The sequence below is a fragment of the Betta splendens genome, chromosome 19, assembly GCF_900634795.4.
Source record: "Betta splendens chromosome 19, fBetSpl5.4, whole genome shotgun sequence".
Taxonomy (NCBI): Eukaryota; Metazoa; Chordata; class Actinopteri; order Anabantiformes; family Osphronemidae; genus Betta; species Betta splendens.
The window spans coordinates 9,896,305-9,917,615 of NC_040898.2; the positions used below are offsets into that span (position 1 = coordinate 9,896,305).

Genomic DNA, 21,311 nt, shown 5'->3' on the forward strand with positions numbered 1-21,311 from the left:
ATTCATTTTATGGACATTATTACTGAATGATAAATGCACAAGAGGCATTTGGTTCAAGGCCTTCATTTCATAAGCAGACACAGGCAATAACATTTCAGTTTCTTTATTATTTAGTGTAGCATGTCAAAGGCTTTAAAAAAATGGCAGCACCTATTAAAATCCATTCACTTTCATGCTAAACAAACATTTTCTGAATTTGTCCAAGTTCCCCAATAAAGGAAAATCATGTGTCTGGGGGTATGGTGTCAGAGAGGATCATGGGAGAGCCAAGCTGCAGCTCCTGCTGCAGAGATTCCAGATCAGCCGGCGTCATGCGGTGAACCTCGCTCCAGTCAGACAAGAGGGAGGCGGAAAGAGGGGCCGAGTCAAAACTGATGGGGGAAAAAACTGAATATCAGTAAAAACAAAACCAGTAAGAAGCAAACCTTGTGTTGACTAAATCATTTACTAAAAGGGCAATGTTATGTTTGCACACGACACCTCCTTCATTTGGTCAGTTTGAGACACCTGACTGAAACCAGTGCAGTCATTCAGGGGCAGTCATGCATTAAACCCATGGTAATTATTTTAGGTGTGAATTCTTTCTTTTAGAGACTTATACTGCTGTCTGAGCCGTATTAGGTAAACCTGTACGATCTAATTTCGTTTTTGTTTCAGTTGTCAGGTGATACTTCTGTTCATTGAGATCACAGTGGTGAAGCTGTTGCTTTCGTGTATTATATCAAGAGGCGCTTCCAGTGTTTTGGCCACTCATTACATAAGGGGATGTGATGCAATCCCATAGGACTAAGACCACACTATAATAGAGCTCACCTGTCCCGGTCACAGTGCTGCAGGTCTGAGAGAGACTGGTTGAGAAGGTCGTCGAGGTCAAAGCCCACACCGTACCCAGCACCACTGCCTTTAGGGGTGACTGAAAACACTGGGGGGAGAACATCCTCTACCTGACAAGAAAAAGTGAGAAGCAACTGGGTCAACTGATCTTTGTACGACTTTGAGAGAAGCACAACATTGTGACGTAGAAAAAAATAAATATGCGTGTAAAGCTTCTGTAATACAACACCCGTGGTCTATTCCCTAGAAACACACCTGGGACTTTGACAGTTGCACTGTGACTGTATGGATGTCGGGGGCAATGGAGGGCCCTTGCTGCCCAGTGTCTGTGAATCCTAAGCTGGGGTGGGGCTGCGAGACCCCCAGATCCCCGCAAAGGGGGTTTGTCGTCGGTGGCCCTGATTTCTCTCCCACAGACAGACACAGCTTCTCCATGGACCCAGCACTCGTAGTTGAAGGGTTGAGGTGAGAGTTGAAGTTCTTCCGTTGCACGACATCCACCTTCCCGTTTGTGTCACTGGTGCTTAGCGTTTTAGTCAAAAAATTCTCAAGGGGAAGAAGCTGTAACTGAGGTTGGGGGTCCGGTTGGGTTTGGCTTTGAGTTTGGCCCTGTGACTGAAGAAAGGCCGACGTCAGAGGCTGCACTTTTCTGTTTGGCTGCGGTTGTTGTGGCTTTGCCTCCAATTGCTGCGTGCTCCAGTTTCCCAAACAGCTAAAACCAACCTGCCTGCTTTCATCGTGTGGTTTCATTGTGTCGTTTTCAATATAGCCCCTGGTGACAGTCATCACGTCCATGCCTCCACCTACAGCAACACCTATATTGGTCAAAGTCTTCCTCTGCTTCATCTGGAGAAGTAAGGACGGTTGTTGGGTGCTGGGAGGCTGAAATAGGTCTTTAACTTGGGGGATTATTGGCGCGTGACACTGGAGGTTCCTTCCCTCAGTGTCTGTTTTATTGTTCTGTCCTCCTTGACTATTATCTGCAATAGAGACACCCCTGTGCATGTTCACGGTGCAGTTTTTGTTCTGGGCTCCATCACTGTTCACAGATTTCTCATTGCGGCTGTCCATCATCTTTGTCCAGCGCTGCAAGCGGCTTTTGTCGTCGTCGCTCAACAGAACCCCGCCCAGCGAGTCGCCCTGCCTTCCCTCCCTTCTCTCCTTTTCCTTCATTTTCCTCTCCTTCTCTCTCGCCCGCTCCTGCCTCTTCCTTCTTTTCTCCTCTCTCTCTCGTTGACGCTCCTGGGCTGTGACAGGCCGGCGCGACTCCGGAGCTGAAGACAGGGCGGACGACGCACCTCCTGCTCCACTGACATCCAGGCCCAGAACAGAGGCACCTCCATCTGGAATGGAGAAAGACAATTAATATAAAAAGGGTGGAAGGTCAATAATATTTTTAAGAATATAAAAACAATAAACTTACCACCCCTGCATTTATTTCTCAGAGATGATTTCAATATAGCTGCTTTAAGTGCGATTCTAGTGTCCTCTGATATTGCTCCTTCTTTTCGAGTTCCCTCCGCGGCACCTGGAGGAGGCCGGGCATTCTTGGACAGTGACTTTGAAAGGGACTGGGACAGTGACTGGACCTGTGCCGCTGAGAGGGAAAATGAAGGCACAGTGGTGGGTAAAGGTGTCATGTTTTGTGCTGGTGTTGCAGGAATACTGGTGGTAGCCTCTGCCATAGCCTGGCTTTTGGTGTGCTGAGTCAGAGCAACCTGACCGCTGGTGAGCTGTTCCTGTGTCTCTCCGTCTCTCATCGCCTCCGAGGCTGCATCTTGACCAGACACAGGAGTCGTTAAGTCTATAGTCTCTAACTGACCGCTATCAGAGTTGGCACTGGGCATGTCCACATCAACTGGACAGCTTTCAGTTTTGGAGAGGTGAGGCAAATTGTGGGTCACACGAGGTGGAGAGAGGTCTAAAAAAGTCGTAGGTTTATTAAGTGTTTGCAGCTGGTTTGTGAATGCGTGGTTCCCTTCTGCTGGTGTCTGCTCTTGTTGCTGTTGAGATTTCCCTACTCTCATTTGCTGTGCTGCTTGTGGCTGCTGTGCCATGGGAACCAGTGTGGATTTGGTGAGATTGGCCGCCGAGCTTTGAACGTCACGCTGGTTATTGCCTTGCGCTGCAGCTCCACTGCTCACCCTCGACATGGGTCTGAACTGCAGTCTCTGCCGACAGCTCTGCTTGTTCCGATGAAAGTCCTGGATCTCCATCAGAATGGCCTCTTTAATTTGTTCATTGTTCAGCTGAAGTTTGTCAAATTCAAAATCAAAAGCGGGCACACAAATCGGCTCGTCGTCGGGGTCATGGTACTTAGCGAGGTAAGGATGCTCCAGAGCTTGAGTCACACTGATTCGTTTACGAGGGTCAAAGCGCAGCATGGCAGCCAAAAGGTCCAAAGCTTCTGGTTCAGCTTGTGGGTATTGTTTGGCCAAAGGCACAGCAAAGTTTGGTGGAAGACTCTGAACATAAGAACGTATTCTGTCTGACCTAATAGCACCAATTATATCCTCAGTGGGAGTTCCCAACACAGACAAAATAAGCTGGAGCTGGTGGATATAGTTGTTCCCAGGAAAAAGCTGCTTGCGTCCGAGCATTTCTGCAAAGATGCAGCCCACAGACCACAAGTCTATGGCCAAACTATAGTGATTTAGAGACAGCAGGAGTTCGGGAGCACGGTACCATCGAGTTGCCACATATTCAGTCATGAAGGAATAAGACTCCTCGGGGTGCGAGCTGAGACCCCTGGCCATGCCGAAGTCACCGATTTTCAGCTCGCAGTTCTCGTTTACCAACAGGTTGGAGGGTTTGAGGTCACGGTGGATGACGTTGGCAGAGTGCACGTACTTAAGGCCACGGAGGAGCTGGTACAGAAAGTAGCGCGTGTGCTCCGGGGTGAGCGTCTGGGCCGAGTGGATGATCTGATGCAAGTCGCTCTCCATCAGGTCGAGCACCACATATCTGCACACGTGATGAACAGGAGCATCAGATAAGCCTTAGACGAACACACATTCCACATAACCATTCTTGATTGTGCCTACGTCATTCATGGGCGAATTAATACATCTACACAGTTAAAATAAGAATCACATACACAGACTTGAAGGCAGAATGTGGAAGGTTTGGCTGCAGGATATCTTTGATGGCAATAATGTTGTCATGCTTGAAGTGCTTGAGAATCTTTAGCTCTCGCAAGGTCCGTTTGGCATTTGTCAGCACTTCAAAAGCATTGGATATCTTCTTTATTGCCACCTGCTGGCCTGTGGAGTAGAACAATGATCTAGTTTATAACTGGGAAGCTGAATTGGAATGTTTCGAGTTTTCTCGGATTCATCAAACACACAGAATGAGCATTTTTCATTACCGTTATCCCGTCTCCTGGCAGATGAGACAACGCCATAGGCCCCAGTACCAATGGTTTCTATAATATCATACTCCTCTCCAACATCAAACTTCACATCCAGGGAGCGAGCTTTTAACAAGGCCAGGTTCTTCGCCGCTGTGCTGGTGTCTGTTGTGCCTCCTGCCGCTTGCACTCCACGCTGGTTGGGGTTTTCTCTGCCTTTGTTTGCAGCTATACTTTCAGGGCACATGGCCACAGGTTGGTTGTTTTTACCTTCTACAACCTCCTTAGTTGTCATTTTTCTGTAAAGTATAAGAGGAGTGGTTTAAATCATCCTACAGGTTCTTAAATATAATCTATAGCATATTAGTTAAGTCCTACTAACATCAATGCTAAATTTTAATTTTGTAAACTACATATACCCGTATTGTCATTTTTAAATCTGACACATTGACTGTAAACATCACAGAGAGCTGACAGGTTAGAAACGAGGCGTGACCAACACGCTGCCCTGCAACTTCACACATGCTGGGCCTGGAGCGGCTAAAACCTGTAGCTCCCAACCAAAACACGCCTCCAGGACACAGTCCGGCTGTAGTTACACGAACCTGAGCGGACAGAGACCGAGGGAACGTTTCACCAGTGTTTCACTGCCCAGTACAGCGAACACACCACAAAGACCTAACCCACTTTGCGCAGGGGCGTCGGCTAGTTACCTGACGCAAGGGGCATCAAACCACACACTTTCGGTTAAATAACCAAACACAACAACATATAGGCATGCTTCCTCTAAACGGAATAAGCGTTCACCTTTTGGCCCAACCAAAGCATTCGTAATACGGTTATTAATCCCGTCGTAGAGCAGCTATACCTTGTTTTGGCTGTCGCTTCCTCCTATAGTTCCGTACTCCCTGTGATTGACAGGAGGCGGACCAATGAAATGGGCGGACGTTTGAGAGCAAAGGCGGGATCTTAGGAAACAGTAGAGTCTCTGTTTTCGGCTGGCGGTGACGTCATTTTCCACAATTTGCAGCATTTCGCGTATTTTTTTAACTTGTTGTGCCTCAATGGATGAGCCATTTTATATTTTACTAATAAAGGTGTAAATTTGTGTGTCACATCGTTTCTCTTGCTTCTTGACAATCGCTGTACAGTTGAATTGAGTGTATCTTTATTGTCATACAATCAATTTTCTAAAACATTTGATTGTTGTATTTTTTATTTAGTACATATTTAAAGACCAAAATAGCGAGCGTCACGTGTCAGTTTACCTTTGTTAACCTAATAGCTAATAATGCAGCCCTCACTTTACACAGTACTTGGCCAAACAGAGTGAAGTCCACATTCACAGTAAACACACATCTGGCTGACTCAACATCTGCACCCGAGTGGCCAATGAAACGCGGTGCAAAGGTCGAGCAGACCAATCAGAGGCGAGCGTTCGCTCACCCAACACGCCGCCCTCACCGGGAGCAGCGCGTGGACGGCAAAGCGTCTTCAGGCGTAGCGGGACGACATGTCGTGCGCCGGCGCTCACGGGATGCCGCAGTGGGAGCGGAAAGCGCGCACGTTTCTGTGCGTCTTCGGCTTGGTTCTGTCCGTCTACGCGCTTCACGTCGAGCTGTCCCGAGAGAGAAACCCGGACTACAGGGCGATGTGCGACCTGGGGGAGTCTGTGAGCTGCTCCAAGGTGTTTACCTCCAGGTACGTCTGGCGAGACACAAGTAAAGCCGCACCTCCTCGACCTCGCTTTCATGTTCCAGATTTAACGTGGTCCCGTGACATTTGCACACTTCATGGCAGCCCCGAGGCGCTCTCTCACTGCCACGTGTTAAATTCCACTGAAAGTGCTCCGTCTGAGTCTGTGTTTTCTGACAATGTCTAATGAACGTTGTCATTTTGACATGTTTTCTTTCACTGTGCACCGTTATTATTTGATGTTAACACGTCTCTCATGTCTTAGTTTTCTCTACTTCTGTTGTTTTTTTTTCTTTCTGGCAGATGGGGACGTGGCTTTGGTTTGGTCCAGTTCTTCGTGGCCAAAGATAGCCCTCTAAACCAGCCCAACAGTGTGCTTGGCATCATATTCTACACTCTACAGATGGGCCTGGGTTGGTCTTTTATTTCCTTCTGCACAGTATAGTTATACAGGAATGATAATTACAAGTCAGCGTGCTGGTAAACCAGAGCTGGACCTGCTTCAGAATTGCATATTTCATAGATGGGAAACGGATCCATCAGTAGGATGCTCATGTAATCCTTGATGGACTGGAGGTGTTTGGCTTTGTGTTGCAGGGCTCACGCTGTCCAAAAGAGCGGCCATGTTTCTGGTCTTCTCCTCCTGGGTGTCTGTGGCCGGGTCGCTCTACCTTGCCTCTATTCTGGCCTTTGTCCTGGGGGACTTCTGCATGGTCTGCGTGTCCACGTACGTCGTCAACTTTGCGCTGCTCTTCACCAACCTGAAGCGAAGGCGAGCGATTGGAGCAATGAAGGATAAGACACGGTAGAAGGTACCAGCGGAGTGCAACGCCTTCCTTTTTCTGTCTGCTGAGCTGAAGTCCCGCAGGATCTGATATTTGTAGATTTCTGTGCATTGACGTTAAATACAGACTTTCTAACACGCACATTTTGTGAAATCCTTGAAGTGGATACACTGTAATAAGTCCATCTTAGCAAGGCGACAACATGCAGTTACACAGTCTTGTCAGTAGATGGAGCCAAATGCCCATTATTTCAGTTCACCTCTAATGATTGGCTGCTCCCATGACCTCTGCACAACCAGCTGTTCTCACCTAACAATCAACTCTGAACACTTCCCTAAACGCAGCTTTCTCAATCTTGCTCGTTTGCATCAGCTGCCGTTTGAAGACTTTTTCCGTTCACCGTTGGATCTTCAGGTTCTTCCTGTACCTTGTTCACTTGACCTGTTCTCATTTTCCATTCCTTAAATTTAGGATGGTTTCCTCTGTGCTCTGTATGAATTTTGCCCTTCCTTTAGTTTCACTAAGTTTAGTTTTTCTGGCCCATTTTAAGGCCCATTTTGAGTTTAGTTTCTAATTTTCTTGTACACCTTCAAGTTGTAGTGCTGGTTTCTTTGTGCTGCTGTATGTTTTGCTTTTAGTCACTTTAAGTTTAGTCTATATGTTCAGTCAATAGTTTTAGGAATCTAATTTCCTGTTTTGTTGTGTGGGCATTTGATTTGACGCCTCTCAACTCTTTGTTTGCCTCCTGAATGATGTGCCTTACTTTGTGATTTGTGGCAGAAATACTAGAAATCATAATGCAAAACTAAAATGTCAGCCACAAATGAGTGTTTAGTTCATAATCAATCTTAAGAAGTCCAGTGTTCTGCATGAACTGTATTACTTAATTCCACCTTCTCGCTGTATGAGCATATTCAATAAAGACACGAGAAATAGCAGCGCTCTGTGTTTTATCCACTTAGAAGTATTTGATATTTGACTTCTTCAAATTGTGCACGTCTCCGTTAGAATTGCATTATTGAGTCAATGTGCTGCCAGAAATGTTTCGTCTATGAATTACATATTTAGATGGCATTGGCCAAATGTTGTCTAAAATGATGTCCCTGTCAAGAGTGAGGTGTAGCCTGGAACCATCCAGTTCCTGTCACTCCACCTACAGTATGTGTCTAGAATTTAACAAAGGCTTTGTTTTTCTATTGATATTTTTTTGTCCAAGCGCATGAGATAGAACTCCATCCAACTTTATTCCAATCTCGCTTAACCTTGAACTCCTCTGTTTACTGTATGTCTGCTCAGGGAGCTGTTGTACGTATCGAGTTACATTACGGGATATTATTTTTCCCAAAAACTTGCTTGAACGAGGAAACTGTTGAACTTTCCTTGACTTGAGTGGAGTGGGAGTGACACGTTGTGGCTTATAAAGACTGATACACCTGAACACTTCAGACACACGATGGCTCCGAGAAGACTGATCTGGGCGCTGACTGTGACAAGCCTTTTATCCACAGGTAAGACATGCGCTCATAAATACTAGATATTAACTGTGACTGATTTAAATACTATATATAAATATATAGGTATATTTATATAGGTACATTTACTTTAATATAAGTAAATATATTTCAAAGCTCACAATGAGCTTTAAATATTATATTGAATATTTAATCACAGATGTATTTGTGTGTTTGCTTTTAAATCATGGGTTGCAGGTTGTTTCATTTAATTGTTCCTGATGTTTCAGTTCTATACTGGTGTTTGGCTGAAGTAGCTTTGACTGACGACTGACCCGTTTCTGTTTTGCTTTTCAGTATCACATGCCCACGCTGCTGGTAAGATGAACTAATATTTCCACATTTGCACCTGCATTAGTTTCTGATGAATTAATGTCCCTGATGCCTTTGTTTCCAGTTTGTGGCACTGTTCCACTCAACACCAGGATAGTTGGAGGCAAAGATGCGCCGCCGGGCCGCTGGCCCTGGCTGGTCAGTCTGCAGGTGTCCGGTGAGCACGTCTGCGGCGGCTCCCTCATTGGCAGAGAGTGGGTGATGTCTGCTGCTCACTGCTTCTCCAGGTGGTCACACAAGCCTTCATTTCATGCTTATTTAAAATACAAGCCGGGTTTAGCCAATATTTGCATAAGCAGCCATGCGGCATGATTGAAATTCTTGAAGTTCCTCGAGGCAGATTGAAAAGATTCAGGGGGGAACAAACAGTGTGTTTCACCCTCAGCCCGGACCCAGAGGGTTGGACCGCCACGTTGGGTCGGCAGAACCAGGGCGGCAGCAGCTCCTCCGAGGCGTCGACAGGCGTCGCTGAAATCGTGGTGCACCCGGCGTACGACAGAGCGACCGGCGACGGCGACATCGCTCTGCTCAGACTGTCGACGCCGGTCCAGCTCACGGACCACGTCCGGCCCGTGTGTCTGGCAGCCAATGGCAGCGTGTTCAACAACGGCACCGTGAGCTGGGTCGCCGGCTGGGGAGCGGTCGAGGAGGAAGGTGAGGGAGCACAACAATACGACTAGAAGTTGAATTGTGGTTCAAGGCACACACAGTATGTGGCATGTCAATGTCCTGGGTTTCAGGTCCGCCCACCTCACAAGCTCTGCGGGAAGTGGAAGTGCCGGTGGTGGGAAACAGACAGTGTGACTGTCTCTATGGGCTTTTTACCGTCACAGACAACATGATCTGTGCTGGTGATCTGGCGGGAGGCAAAGGTCCATGTCAGGTAGACGCCCTCGCGTCACAGGTCTCGTCTGCTTTTTGCGGAAACGCGTCCGACATCGCGCGTGACGTCCTCGTGTCGTTTGCACGTCCTCAGGGAGACTCGGGAGGTCCCATTGTGAGCAGACAGGGCTCCTTATGGGTCCAGTCTGGCATCGTTAGTTTCGGCCTTGGCTGTGCTCGACCCACTTTCCCGGCGGTCTACACTCGAGTGTCTCGTTACCAGTCCTGGATCGACGCTCACGTGAGCTCCGAGAAGCCGGGCTTTGTCCTGTTCGCCTCCACCGGGCCGGATGCCGACGCCGGCTACAGCTGCTTTGGTGTGCCGCTTCCTGCTTCCAGTGCCAACGCTGATACTGACACAGGATCAGGCGCAGCTCTATCGTCTAGCACGTCGAGTGCTGAACGTAAGCACTGTGTGTCCATCAGTTCATACACGGAGTGGATAAACAACCGGACTTTCCTAAAGAGTTATTTCAAGTTCTCAATTTTCCAGTGTGTGGCATTGCTCCCCTGAACACCAGGATCGTTGGAGGTGCCGATGCTGCACCGGGGCGTTGGCCCTGGCAAGTTAGCCTCCAGAGGTATGGCCGCCACCTTTGTGGCGGTTCCCTCATAAACAGAGAGTGGGTGATGTCTGCTGCTCACTGCGTCCTCAAGTAGGTACCGGAATATGTTGCACACTGATTCTACGATGCTCTCCCTCCTAAAACCTCATTTCCGTTGTAGTACCAATGCAGCTGGATGGGTGGTTGTTCTTGGCCGTCAGAACCTGAAGGGCGCCGACCCGAACGAAGTGTCCCGAGCCGTTACCAGAGTCGTCGTGCATCCACGCTACGACGGCGGCAGCAACAGCGACGACATCGCTCTGCTGCGACTCTCGCCGCCGGTCCAGTTCACGGACCGCGTCCGGCCCGCGTGTCTGGCGGCCAGCGGCAGCGTGTTCGTCAACGGCACCGCGAGCTGGGTCGCCGGCTGGGGAGCGGTCCAGGAGGAAGGTGCCTCCTGCTTGTTCTGCTTGGTCTGAGGGAACCCGTAGCTGGACGTGTGGTTCACCTCTCCGCTCTCCTCTGCTCCACATCAGCGTACGACCTCCCCGACGCTCTTCAAGAAGTGGAGGTGCCGGTTGTGGGGAACAGACAATGCAGCTGTCTCAATAGAGCCTTTACTATCACACCCAACATGATATGTGCTGGTGATCTGTCCGGAGGCAAGGACTCGTGTCAGGTAGGCTGATTTCTTGGCAGTAGATTAACTCTTGGTCATCGTCTGTGGTTGATTGTGATGGTCAGTGGCTTCCACTCTTCACAGGGCGACTCAGGAGGTCCCATGCTCAGCAAGCAGGGGTCCATCTGGGTCCAGTCTGGGATAGTTAGCTTTGGTCTGGGTTGCGCTCGACCCAGGCTCCCTGGAGTCTACTCCAGAGTGTCCTGGTACCAGTCCTGGATCGACTCCCACATCAGCTCTGATAAGCCAGGCTTTGTCCTTTTCACCTCCACCGGGCCGGATGCTGACAGCAGCTACACCTGCCCTGGTTTAACACACTCTTTTAATACTACTACTACTACTACTACTACTACTACTACGACGACTACTGCAGAACCTAACACGCTCACAGATCTAGTGACTCCAGCATCTACCGTGACAAGTAAACCAGGCGACTCGGCGTACGGGGATGTTCCTGGAGGAACGTGGCCCTGGATGGTCGGCCTCTACAAACGATCCAACTACAAATGTGGAGGAACCCTGATGTCTGACACCTTCGTCCTCACTGATGCCCAGTGCTTCTCTGAGTAAGTATATGACCACAAAAAGTACTTGTGGATGATGACTGTGTCTTTTTAAAGGGGCCTCTCTTCCTCCCAGCAGCCTCAGAGCAGACATCACAGAGTGGAGCGTGTTTCTGGGTCGGGGACGTGGCTCTGCAGAGTTAGCGATACCTTTGCCTGTGGTGAACATTACCATCAGCAATATGTCAGGCTCCAATATCGCACTGGTCCAACTGGCCGAACCCGCCAACATCAGCGATCATGTCCAGCCGATCCGTGTGGACATTAATGACGACAGGCACTATGTTGGCAGCCGTTGCTGGGTGGTGGGCTGGGGCAAGGCCAGCGCAGGCAAGGCTCTATTAAACCTCATCACTTCCTTGTATCAATGCACATTTATTTATTTTATGAATCACTTACTGATTTTTTTTTTTTTCCATTCCATTTTTAGTAGGTGCAACTAAAGATGGATCAGGTCTACGAAGCCTTGAAATTCAAGTGGCAAGATGTGAGAATGTGTCTGATCTGGAAAACCTTTGCACTAACACTGTAGATCTTCAGCAGGTACATGATGAGTCCATCAGTGTCCCTGAAGGCTGTTTGTCCTCACTCAGGTGATGAACCTGTTCATCTGTTCACAGGGGGATCGGGGCGGCGCGGTGCTGTGCCAGTCGGACTCAGACGCCGCCTGGTTCCAGGTGGCTGTGGTAACGTCTGCAGTCAAAGGCCTTCAGGCTTTTGCTAGAACTTCAAAATTCAGACACTTTATAAAGGAGACGCTTGACATGGTGTCGCTTCCTGTAGCAGCTGCAACAGGAAACTCACCACATTTCCCAATTTCCCTGTTGCTTTCTCTCGCCGTCCCCATCACCTCCCTGTGTCTGCTGTCATGAAGCGGGGCCTCTTATTTATATGATGCTGAAAAGGCCTTGTGAGAGAAAACCATCTCTGCAGTGTGTATATTTAAAGGAGTTTAATAATTGCAATATTTATTTGTATTCATGTTATTTTTTCTATTTACAAATGTCATTTGTAAACCTAAAACGTAAATCCAACTGTTCTTCCAATAAATTTCACAAAAGCATTAAGCAATGTTTCAAAATTCATATAATTTGTAACAAATACACTTCATTTCTTAATACATTTTCTCTAGCACAACTAGACAATGTTACATTACAAAAAGCAACTAATATATAAAAAAAATATATATATAAAAATTAAAATTTATTTATCAATCAACAATCCCCCTTATGTACAGTTTCAATGATTAAACAATTACATTGGATTTTTGTTGTTAATGTTAACACATGGTGCTTCTGACGAGTTGAAACTACAAACTACAGCACAGGTACAGGTAAATAATCTTGGTGTCTGGGTGTGATTTCACACAGCGATGCTTCTAATATTAGAATGTTAACGGCCACTTGAGATCTAAAGTGATGTCATGCTTTCAGTTCCTCGCCAGCGCCTGGATCCGCCTCTTGCTCTGCTTCATTAATCATGTTCTTGTATTTACTCTTGAAAAACCCAGCCTGAGAAGATGCAGCACAAAGGTTATCTCAAAACACATGTATATTATTAGAGCTGCATCATGAATATATAAGAAGTGAATTAATCTTTACTAATGCCGTAAAGCTGTTTAATGCACGTGTCTCACCTTATACAGACCAGCGGTGAGCAGGGCCAGAAAAGCCAACCCTCCCAGAGACCCTCCAACTATTTCTTTGGTGAAATTTGGTTCAGGATACACTTCTACTTCTGCTTCAATCTGAGAGATGAAGTTACAGAATTGAGATTGAACCTCCACCAACCTAAAATGCAAGTTAGACAATTTAACTTTAAACAAAACTTATCTTGACCTTGCGAACAGGAGGGCTGTTGTTGGACCCTGTGGAGAAGAAGATGTACTCTTGTGTGTCGTACTCCAGACTGGCTGTGCTGGTCAGCAGGAATTTGGCAGAAGGAAGTCCGATCTGTTGAAGATGCATGAGCCTGATGTAACATCTCACTGGAGTAAGACGAAGCCCAGAACCCGACTTGTTTACGCATCGTTTACCTGCTCGATCCACCGTGAACTGAGGTTGGCTGATATTTTGTACTCTTTCACCGTCTGCCTTCCCATTAACTGAGTGCATCTGAACACGCTGCACCTCGCTACAGAGCAGTCCTGTTGGTGATGCAGAGGAAACAGGAGCATAATGACAAAGCCCCTGTACGCTGCAGTTTGAGTGGTAGTTAAGTCGCCATGGCAACCACGCCGTTCATCACAGGTTTTGTGGAACATTGCTGAGGTCTCTGAGGGCATCCAGTGTAACCAGTGGTTTCAGCTCTGTGTGCTTTACACACAGACATTTCCCCACATTCTCAGTCTTATGTACTGTAGATGGTGAAAACTCAACTTTGTAATCTGGCCTTGAGCAACTGACTAACATTTGAGAAATGTTAGTCAGTTGGTGAAAAATTAAACAAGTGAAAGGTCTCAGACTTTCTGGAAATGAGGTTTCATGCAAACAGACTCACCACTGTCTTATTTTTCTGTATTTGAGGGACAAAGTCCTGGACGTCTGGTGGTTGTTCTTTGTATTTCAGGCAGCCTTCAATCTGGAGCAGAGCCAACGCATGTCAGTTCAACAACGTGCACCCCGTGTACCGCAGCTGGAGACAAAGGTACAAAGACGGCAGGTGAACAAAACCAGAGTCAGTGCTTGTTACCTGGAAATTGTTGGACTCCACCCAGATGTCTTTATCGCCAAGCGCGACTGGCACCCTGATCACAAGCGTGAAATTCAGAGCTCTGATGTGGTTTGTGACCTAACAGAGGGAGAAAAAAAAGGAAAGTGGGTTATTTGAGGGGCCAAATACAAAACTACAAACAATTCTGATTCTAATATCTTACCTTAATAAATTGTTCAAATGGTTTCTGTAAATCATTCTTTCCAAAAGTGAAGTTGCTATAGCTGATGGAGCTGAAAAGAGACAAGCTTATCTTTAAATTAACATTATATAATTATATAATATATTATCACATTAAGAATCACTTTTTGTCCTTAATGTATTCGTTTTTGATCAGTACAAACCTTTCAAATGTCAAAAAAACACTATATTTCACATCGATCTCTCGTAATTTGTAGGGTTCGCTTGAACTGGAGTGTTCCTGATTCCCACTACAAAGACAAAAGTCATATTAACTTCTACTTTTGGCTACATGGATATGTGCATGGTGTGGCAGCTAGCGGAAGAGAACCTGGTGGCATTTGCAGTGATAGAAATCCTCCTGTCAAGCTGACTGTTGGTGTCAATCCCATAAGAGACGGTGAAAAAGCTCTAGAAGCAAACAAAGACCAGTTAGATTTCCTGTCACAGTCTGCTGCAGGCAGAGATCCTACAAACTAACCTTAGAACTGTCTTTGAAAATCGGCCTGTCCACGGTGCATTCTGTCCTTCCTCGCAGAATGCCGCCGTCGCTGTCCAGGGAGTTGCACTCAATCCTTCCCTTTGTTAGGGACAGTAAAAGTCAAATGCACGTATTCGACTGAAAATCTTGCCTGAACTGATGCGATCGTTCACCTTAAGCGCTGTGAACTTCCTGTAGGAGAGTCCAGGGGGGTACGTGAGGATGACACGTGTGTTGTAGGAGTTCTCCCCATTGTTCTCCAGAGACATGACGACGTCCAGGAGTTCATCAATACCAACTTTAACCTCTGTGGAACTGTGTTAAAGGGAAAAACTAGAGTTTACATCCCTATCGTGTGTCTGACCTACAATAAACAATTTTAATGAGCATCGATTTGACGTTTGTAATTCACCCGTTGAAGTTAAAATCCACTTTAAGCTTATCCACACACTTCCCGTCAGTGCCACAGTTGACCTCAAAGCCCAACTGCAAAAGAGAGAATGAAGTAAAGCGTGATGAGACCTTTCATCAAATCAGCTCAAAGGCCAAAAGTGAGCGATAACCTTATATTAAAGTTACCTACAGGATGAAAGCTGGTTGTTTGAGCTTGCTGGTGTAAACTTGGCCTTAGTTGATCAGCGGAGGGTAAACCATCGAAAGTGAATCTGAGCTCATTTCTGAGTTCATTGAGAACATCTTCTTGACAAGGCTGCAAAAAGAGGACAAAAAGCTCTGGCTGTGATCCAGCGTCTGATTAATGCAGTAATGACAGCACAACAACTCACACTCACCTCAATAAAGAAGCTCTGTTTTACACACTTTTCTCCAGTATTGATGGTAATTGACCCGGACGTTTCTCGTTGTTTTTTAGCGATATACGCTCTGTTGTTTGGAACTTTACGCGTAGCGTCCAGTGTAAAAATGTAATTAATCATGGCTTGAGCTGAAATAAAATCATTTAGATTTGAATTAAAAGGTTCATCCTTCACATAAATGCAGATGAACAGTAACAGATGGACGATGAAAGAGGTCAGAACCTTGGGCTCCAGTAATGGAGGTCATGGTAAAGCAGAGTGTCGCTTCGCTTTTCAGTGGTGCTGAACAGTCCACATTCTGAGTAGGAATTTGGTTTGGTTCATACGACACTGAACCCTTAACCAGTACTATGGGCCTTGATCTGGACAGAACGGGAGAAAATACAAAAACAACCAGCTGCTGTGTTTAATAATCCAGCTTCTACTGATGATGGTGTTCTGGATTCATAAACACTATACATCAACGTACCTGAGTAGAACAACTCGTCCCTTTGACCCCACGGCTAGGTCAGGCAGACGGTCCCCGCTATGGTCGAAGGTCGACTGACTGATCGACATACCGAAGAACTTCAGTCCCGACTGAACTTCAAAAGCAGGAATTCTCTACACAGAACAAATTATTGTAGTTAGTCAAACTGAAAGCTGTTTGGTCATTGGTAATTATTTTTTTATAACTGCTCACCTGTGAGAAAGTAGGATTGATTCTTGTTCCTGCCTCTCCCTGAAATATATAGATGCTGCCCTGACCGTCGTCCTCCAAAGGCGAGCCCACTGCCAGATCGTTGAGCCCGTCTGTGTTCAGATCAGGCAGCACAGCGAGAGAAGACCCAAATCTTCCTTTGGCAGATGCGGCGCCTCTCAGTATTACCGGTGAGTCAAAATCACATATCACATTCTAATGACAAAAGGAACAAATGAGCAGGTTTGAATGAAGAAGCACAATTTAGAGATCAGTGCTGAATCAAACTCATTTACCAGAACAGTTAAAGTGCAAACGTAAACGATTCCCTCTCGATGTGATTCCTTGTACATTGGCGCTGATATGAGAATTAGGTCGGTGACGCTGTCACGATTCACATCCATGGCACAAAGCTCTGCCCCAAAATATTCACCACTTTGAATCTGTACAAGCAGCAGAAGTGCTTAAGTTGATGGTTGAATTTTCCTATGACTACATGTGATTCGTGGACACCCACCTGGCTCTCAGGCGGCTCAATGTCCTGGTATCCCCTGTCTGCGTAAACTGTTATAACCACTCCTCTGTGCTTGTATCTTGGGGCTCCAATAATTGTGAGGGGGGATTTGCTAATGGTGTTAGCAACTGCCAGAGAGTAACCTGGAATGAAAGGCCCACAGCTGACTCATCCTTTGACCTTTGACCTTTAACCACTGATCAGCCATTAGGTATCAATTAGACAACGATCTATAATGTATATAGCCTTTTACTGAATTTCTAAATTAAAATACATAAGTCATATCAATTAAAATATTACCATCATACTGTATTAGCTACTTTTGCCACTTATGTGTATTCCTTCTTTTGCATCATAATAAGGTGCCATAGCTCTTTAGCTATAGGTCAGTAAAGCATGCGTATCTATTTTAGTTTTCCTACCCATATAACTGTCAGACTCTATGTTTTGAAGTTCAAACAAGCGCTGCTCTGTTCCTTTGTATTCCAAGAAGCCACCTCTCCATTGATTGGCACCAACAATACCCATCTGAAACCCCTGCAAATTAAAGGTAGACATCTTCATCACTAAACATTAGACAAAGACAAAGTGTTTTCTGTTCATAAACATGTCTGTTTTCTGCTTTTCAGCTAATAATGGGTGTCTGGTATGTGACTTTATGTTCTCAGGACTGTGTTGTTGCTAGGTTTGATCTTTACCTCAGGCACATAAGCAGCACTGAACCCTTCTTGAGCCATCTCCATTTTTAGTGAGTCTCCAGTATTTTGAGTCCCTTCAACAGGAAAGTAAATTAGTGCAATAACCAATGGACACAAGATGCATTTTGTGTTTAATGCTTTTCATTGTTGTTGTGCGTGTGAAGTGATTTAGAGTTAAATGTGTACTCATACCTTCGATAGAAAAGATTTTGGACTGCAAACTCTGCCTTATTTTGTCAAGGGCATCAAAGCTCTCCACTTGAAACACGTGCTCTGAACTGGGTGAAGATGCAATAGTATCCAGTTCTCTTTTTGCATCATAACTGTAGAAGGCCCGTCCCACCTGGGAAGCAGTAAAATCATGATCATCCAAATTTAAGATTATTTTTTAATATTAATTATTCACAATATTTAAATTCTATAATGTGAACAAAATCATGTTTTAAAAAGAAGCAACAACAACATGATAACAACAATTCAGATTACAGAAAAGGACACATGCTAAACAAAAATCTATCAAGATCAGCAACAACTTTTTCTCTAATAGAATTTCTAATAGAATTTTCTACTGTATCATGAAGTAATATTCATGGATTCATGGATGGACCTTTTGCCATTCCCTGTGTTATATTGGTATTTCCTGTTTTGTTCCTGCCAGTCTTAGTTCTAGCTTTACTTTGTCATATGTCATCAGTTCCTCTTTTAATTTTGTCACTTCCTGCCCTGCCATATACATTCAGTTCTTGCGTTCTCATTACTCATCAGCTGTAGTCAATCCATAATCAGGGCATGCATATAAGCCTTAGTATTCCTCACACTTGCCACATGTCCTTATGTCTACTCTCTAGCATTCACCCGAGTAGGTCCTCTGTGTACCGACCCTGGGTCTTGTTTTTTGACTGTGCCTTGCTTGCTCCCTGTCTGTACTGTTTTGGACTCTGCCTTGTGGATTCACCCTTGCTTGGAGACTGTCTGCCATTGCCTGATCTCTGTCTGTACCGTTGTCTTCATCCTGCTACTCGTGTACCAACCTCTGCCTGCCTTGACCTAGATTCTGCATTAAACCTCCATTAACTATGATCTGAGTGCTGTGCCTTTGGGTTCTTCACCCTGTTGCGTGACAAATATTAGTAGTGTATGCGGCTAACACTCCATCCATCATGTCAACCGTCTTCCCTCTTGTGGGTCATGGAGGAGCTAAGTGCCCGGGACTCCAATTAGCCCAACTAGATCCTGACTGGAACAAATGTTTACAATAAATAATACATAATGTCGAAAGATCTCCTAATACATTTTATGCATTTCAGAGCCTGCTGAAAACCCAGTTCATGATACCAGTTACCCAGATCAGAGAATGATGCCAAGAAAACTAGACTCTGTTTAATGTTACAACCCCCTTAAGATGCACATGTGGCTGCTTGGTTTGTTCCATTGACTAAAAGCACAGTAAAATCAAATCCAACTGAGAAACTTACTCCAATAGCAAATCTCACAATTCCTTTTTTCTCAGCTTTATTTATTGAACTCTGCAAGTTGCGTCCATCCTGAGATTCTCCGTCTGTGATCACTATTAATATCTTCTTCACGTTTAGTCTGGAGCCCTTTGTTTCTGTGAAAATACTTTGTCTGGAAACAGAAACACGATTTTAATGCATTTAGAATGTATACACTGTATAGGTGAATTATACGGAGAAGATGGAGCTGTTAGACACGAGGAGGCAAAAGAAAACAGTTTATTAATCACGATGAATACAGTATGTTTAACTTTCATGAAGCCCTGGTTTTGAATAAAATCAGTGAGTGTTTACATTTGAATTTAATAAAATTCCTGTGCAAAAAGGAAGTTAGGAGTTGAAGCATCATAACAGTACTTACACCACAGTTGAGATTGCTGCAGCTGTATTAGTTCCTCCTGTTAGCTGCCTAATAGAATTGACTTTATTACTCCATGATCCAGATAAAAAATCATCAAAGTAAGAATGGATTACAGTACGGCTGGAGAACTGAGCAACAGCAAACTGCAAAACAAGAAAAGGAATAATAAAAGTAACACAGATGTGTTTCATGCTGCATGGAACGATTTATTCATAGAAAAATGATTAATGAGTACTGCACCTGTGTGTCCTTCGTCAGAATCGCACCAACAAGATTTTTCACAAAAACCTTCATTTTTGTAAAATCTTGAGCGATAACACTGCCTGAACCGTCCAGTAAAAAAGCAATGTCTGCTTCATTTCGGCACTCTGTAAAAGAGATGGGATAGAAATCAGCACAATGCAAAGGAATACAGGCCTCTTTAGCATGTTGTGCTTTTAGTTAACCTGCATTGTCTGGGTCTGTACTGCACGTCCTGTACCTTTAGCAGCAGAAGGGAAAGGGGATCTAAAGTGATTCATCAGGTCTATCTGGAAGCACGCGCCGCTGTACATGGTGATGGTTTTACAGTCTAAGGGGATGGTCGGTCCACACGCCTGAGAGACACCATCACATGCTGATTAATCCTAACGTTACACAAACCATTTGAGGAGAACAGTGGCCGGTCTGCAGCTGACTAACTCACCAGGGTCTCCTCTGTGCTGGGGTCCATCGTCATGGTCAAACCCAGGGACATGTTCACTGCATACTCTGGTACTGAGTAGAAACCACCAGAAACGATCAGTTCACGCCACATCTAAGGCAAAAGAATGGTTCTGACAAATTACTGTCACCCACCTGCACCAATCTGACCTATAGGCTGGCAGAAAGCAGTGGTGCATCTAAATATTTGCCCCCTTTTATTCTGGGAGTACTGGTGGAGTGGAGCACTGACGAGCAAGCTGAGGAAAAACAGCAGAGACCCGTGTAAGGTGGATGAGCGCCTGCTGTGTGAAGATGCAGCTTCATAGGACTTACTCTGATCTCCTTTGCACCACCTGGTAGCCAAATCCTGCAGCATCCTCTGCCAGCGTCCGCCAAGCCGACGGTTCAATGTTGAAGCAGAGCGTAGCTTTCACTGCTGAAGAATGAGAATACCAAACCATTCACATGATTTACTGCTCCTATAGTTCTCTGTGTGGGAATGGTGATGTGAAATATCATCTATGGTCTTGGTGGAGCTCTTTCACTTCATTTCTAGAGTGTAATGAGTTGAACTAAAGTTTGTTCGTGTTTCGTTTCATCACTAGGTGGCGCCACAGTCAGACTTGATGAATGAGTGTTAAACAAAGAAAACAAAAGATATTGAGTTCTTCTTGTTGCACCAATCAAACCTTTTGTTCCCTTTTGGGCACAGCATTTGCTTTCATAAAAACAAACTAGACTTTATGTGTTAAGCCTGTTACACAGCAAGACACTGTTGAACAGCTTCACTGAAAGGAATCATTCTGCATTTTCTCACTAAAATTTGACTGTTTGCTTTTGAAAGTCAAAGCGTAAGTCACATAATAGAATAATTATACACTATTCATTTGTTTCCATTTTTATGGGATATTCTTTATTTATATACTTGTGAGCCTACAGACAGCTTCAGGAAGTATGTCACTGACAAGGCTGTTATCTGGTCTCTAGTTGTGAGAAACAGCAAGGCTGTTGTCTGATCATTCTGATCTGGGTTTTTCAGGGGTGGGTTCCCACATTTGGCAGCTTTACCAAACTGCATCATGCTTTTTATTTAAATCCAGCATTCATTAGTCGTGTCTTTCTCTAACAACTCCCAACCTGTCTCTAGACCTGCTGCACAGTCCTGACAACTGATCAGTCACAGTAGCACATCCATGCTGGCCGTGAGAGCTGCTTTGTGCTCACTGCACAGAGTCTCTTAGAGTCTGCTATTCAAATGTCCACTTTCCTTAAACCTTCCAAAAGTGAAATCTACCTCAAAATTACACTTATATACACATTAGCATTAGTTGCTTTCCACCTAATGTATTTTATAATTACATTAAACTTACTTTATACAACACATAGAAAGGTTTATTGAATCAGTGATACTGTACTGTAGATGCAACAATTACTACAGTTAAGCATTTGAGGCAGCTAAAGGATAAAATCCAAGTGTACAACTGCTTTATTATTGAT

General features: G+C 45.2%; 4 protein-coding genes and 1 long non-coding RNA gene across 9 annotated transcripts in view; 3 read left to right on the forward strand and 2 right to left on the reverse strand.

Annotated features, from left to right (window-relative positions):
* Positions 1 to 87: 87 nt before the first annotated feature.
* Positions 88 to 5,138, reverse strand: mapk7 (mitogen-activated protein kinase 7). Of its 2 annotated transcripts, none has more exons than XM_029133610.2 (7): positions 5,052 to 5,138; positions 4,202 to 4,482; positions 3,932 to 4,097; positions 2,258 to 3,798; positions 1,090 to 2,177; positions 814 to 944; positions 88 to 371 (listed from the first exon to the last, which is right to left on the reverse strand). In XM_029133610.2, exons 2-7 carry the CDS (start codon positions 4,476 to 4,478, stop codon positions 224 to 226), a joined length of 3,351 nt encoding a protein of 1,116 aa, XP_028989443.1. In that variant the 5' UTR covers positions 4,479 to 4,482; positions 5,052 to 5,138; the 3' UTR covers positions 88 to 223. The 2 variants fall into 2 exon arrangements, with proteins under 2 accessions (XP_028989443.1, XP_028989444.1); XM_029133611.1 differs by having other exon boundaries at positions 4,991 to 5,100.
* Positions 5,139 to 5,627: 489 nt separating this feature from the next.
* On the forward strand, positions 5,628 to 7,601 carry vkorc1 (vitamin K epoxide reductase complex, subunit 1). Its single transcript, XM_029133634.3, has 3 exons — positions 5,628 to 5,884; positions 6,182 to 6,291; positions 6,476 to 7,601. Exons 1-3 carry the CDS (start codon positions 5,697 to 5,699, stop codon positions 6,685 to 6,687), a joined length of 510 nt encoding a protein of 169 aa, XP_028989467.1. The 5' UTR covers positions 5,628 to 5,696; the 3' UTR covers positions 6,688 to 7,601.
* A 131-nt stretch (positions 7,602 to 7,732) lies between these two features.
* On the forward strand, positions 7,733 to 12,057 carry LOC114845516 (transmembrane protease serine 9-like). 3 transcript variants are annotated; one of them, XM_029133615.2, is made up of 13 exons: positions 7,733 to 8,171; positions 8,472 to 8,492; positions 8,572 to 8,734; positions 8,893 to 9,161; positions 9,248 to 9,390; positions 9,484 to 9,793; positions 9,883 to 10,045; positions 10,116 to 10,384; positions 10,471 to 10,613; positions 10,698 to 11,179; positions 11,253 to 11,506; positions 11,607 to 11,719; positions 11,797 to 12,057. In XM_029133615.2, exons 1-13 carry the CDS (start codon positions 8,117 to 8,119, stop codon positions 12,046 to 12,048), a joined length of 2,637 nt encoding a protein of 878 aa, XP_028989448.1. In that variant the 5' UTR covers positions 7,733 to 8,116; the 3' UTR covers positions 12,049 to 12,057. The 3 variants fall into 3 exon arrangements, with proteins under 3 accessions (XP_028989448.1, XP_028989445.1, XP_028989446.1); XM_029133612.2 differs by having other exon boundaries at positions 9,248 to 9,793; XM_029133613.2 differs by having other exon boundaries at positions 9,248 to 9,793; positions 11,256 to 11,506.
* A 56-nt stretch (positions 12,058 to 12,113) lies between these two features.
* LOC114845513 (integrin alpha-M-like) overlaps positions 12,114 to 21,311 on the reverse strand; it is an 11,006-nt gene continuing 1,808 nt past the window's right edge. For both annotated transcript variants that reach the window (XM_041068464.2, XM_029133608.3), the window contains exons 2-30: positions 20,148 to 20,250; positions 19,968 to 20,071; positions 19,816 to 19,886; positions 19,612 to 19,726; positions 19,371 to 19,498; positions 19,131 to 19,273; positions 18,731 to 18,881; positions 17,448 to 17,598; positions 17,256 to 17,329; positions 16,980 to 17,094; positions 16,561 to 16,700; positions 16,340 to 16,486; positions 16,047 to 16,259; positions 15,834 to 15,967; positions 15,587 to 15,726; positions 15,341 to 15,492; positions 15,133 to 15,258; positions 14,962 to 15,035; positions 14,723 to 14,864; positions 14,550 to 14,648; positions 14,400 to 14,479; positions 14,233 to 14,319; positions 14,052 to 14,121; positions 13,868 to 13,966; positions 13,676 to 13,756; positions 13,212 to 13,322; positions 13,015 to 13,128; positions 12,813 to 12,923; positions 12,114 to 12,687 (exon numbers count right to left, since the gene is read on the reverse strand). In XM_041068464.2, the coding sequence (XP_040924398.1) occupies positions 12,598 to 12,687; positions 12,813 to 12,923; positions 13,015 to 13,128; positions 13,212 to 13,322; positions 13,676 to 13,756; positions 13,868 to 13,966; positions 14,052 to 14,121; positions 14,233 to 14,319; positions 14,400 to 14,479; positions 14,550 to 14,648; positions 14,723 to 14,864; positions 14,962 to 15,035; positions 15,133 to 15,258; positions 15,341 to 15,492; positions 15,587 to 15,726; positions 15,834 to 15,967; positions 16,047 to 16,259; positions 16,340 to 16,486; positions 16,561 to 16,700; positions 16,980 to 17,094; positions 17,256 to 17,329; positions 17,448 to 17,598; positions 18,731 to 18,881; positions 19,131 to 19,273; positions 19,371 to 19,498; positions 19,612 to 19,726; positions 19,816 to 19,866 (3,138 nt within the window). In that variant the 5' untranslated portion in view covers positions 19,867 to 19,886; positions 19,968 to 20,071; positions 20,148 to 20,250 and the 3' untranslated portion in view covers positions 12,114 to 12,597. The remainder of the gene's footprint in view (positions 12,688 to 12,812; positions 12,924 to 13,014; positions 13,129 to 13,211; positions 13,323 to 13,675; positions 13,757 to 13,867; positions 13,967 to 14,051; positions 14,122 to 14,232; positions 14,320 to 14,399; positions 14,480 to 14,549; positions 14,649 to 14,722; positions 14,865 to 14,961; positions 15,036 to 15,132; positions 15,259 to 15,340; positions 15,493 to 15,586; positions 15,727 to 15,833; positions 15,968 to 16,046; positions 16,260 to 16,339; positions 16,487 to 16,560; positions 16,701 to 16,979; positions 17,095 to 17,255; positions 17,330 to 17,447; positions 17,599 to 18,730; positions 18,882 to 19,130; positions 19,274 to 19,370; positions 19,499 to 19,611; positions 19,727 to 19,815; positions 19,887 to 19,967; positions 20,072 to 20,147; positions 20,251 to 21,311) is intronic.
* On the forward strand, positions 13,030 to 16,237 carry LOC114845532 (uncharacterized). The gene is made up of 3 exons (XR_003783906.3): positions 13,030 to 13,168; positions 13,745 to 13,837; positions 16,099 to 16,237. It is a non-coding gene; the product is annotated as an uncharacterized LOC114845532 (long non-coding RNA).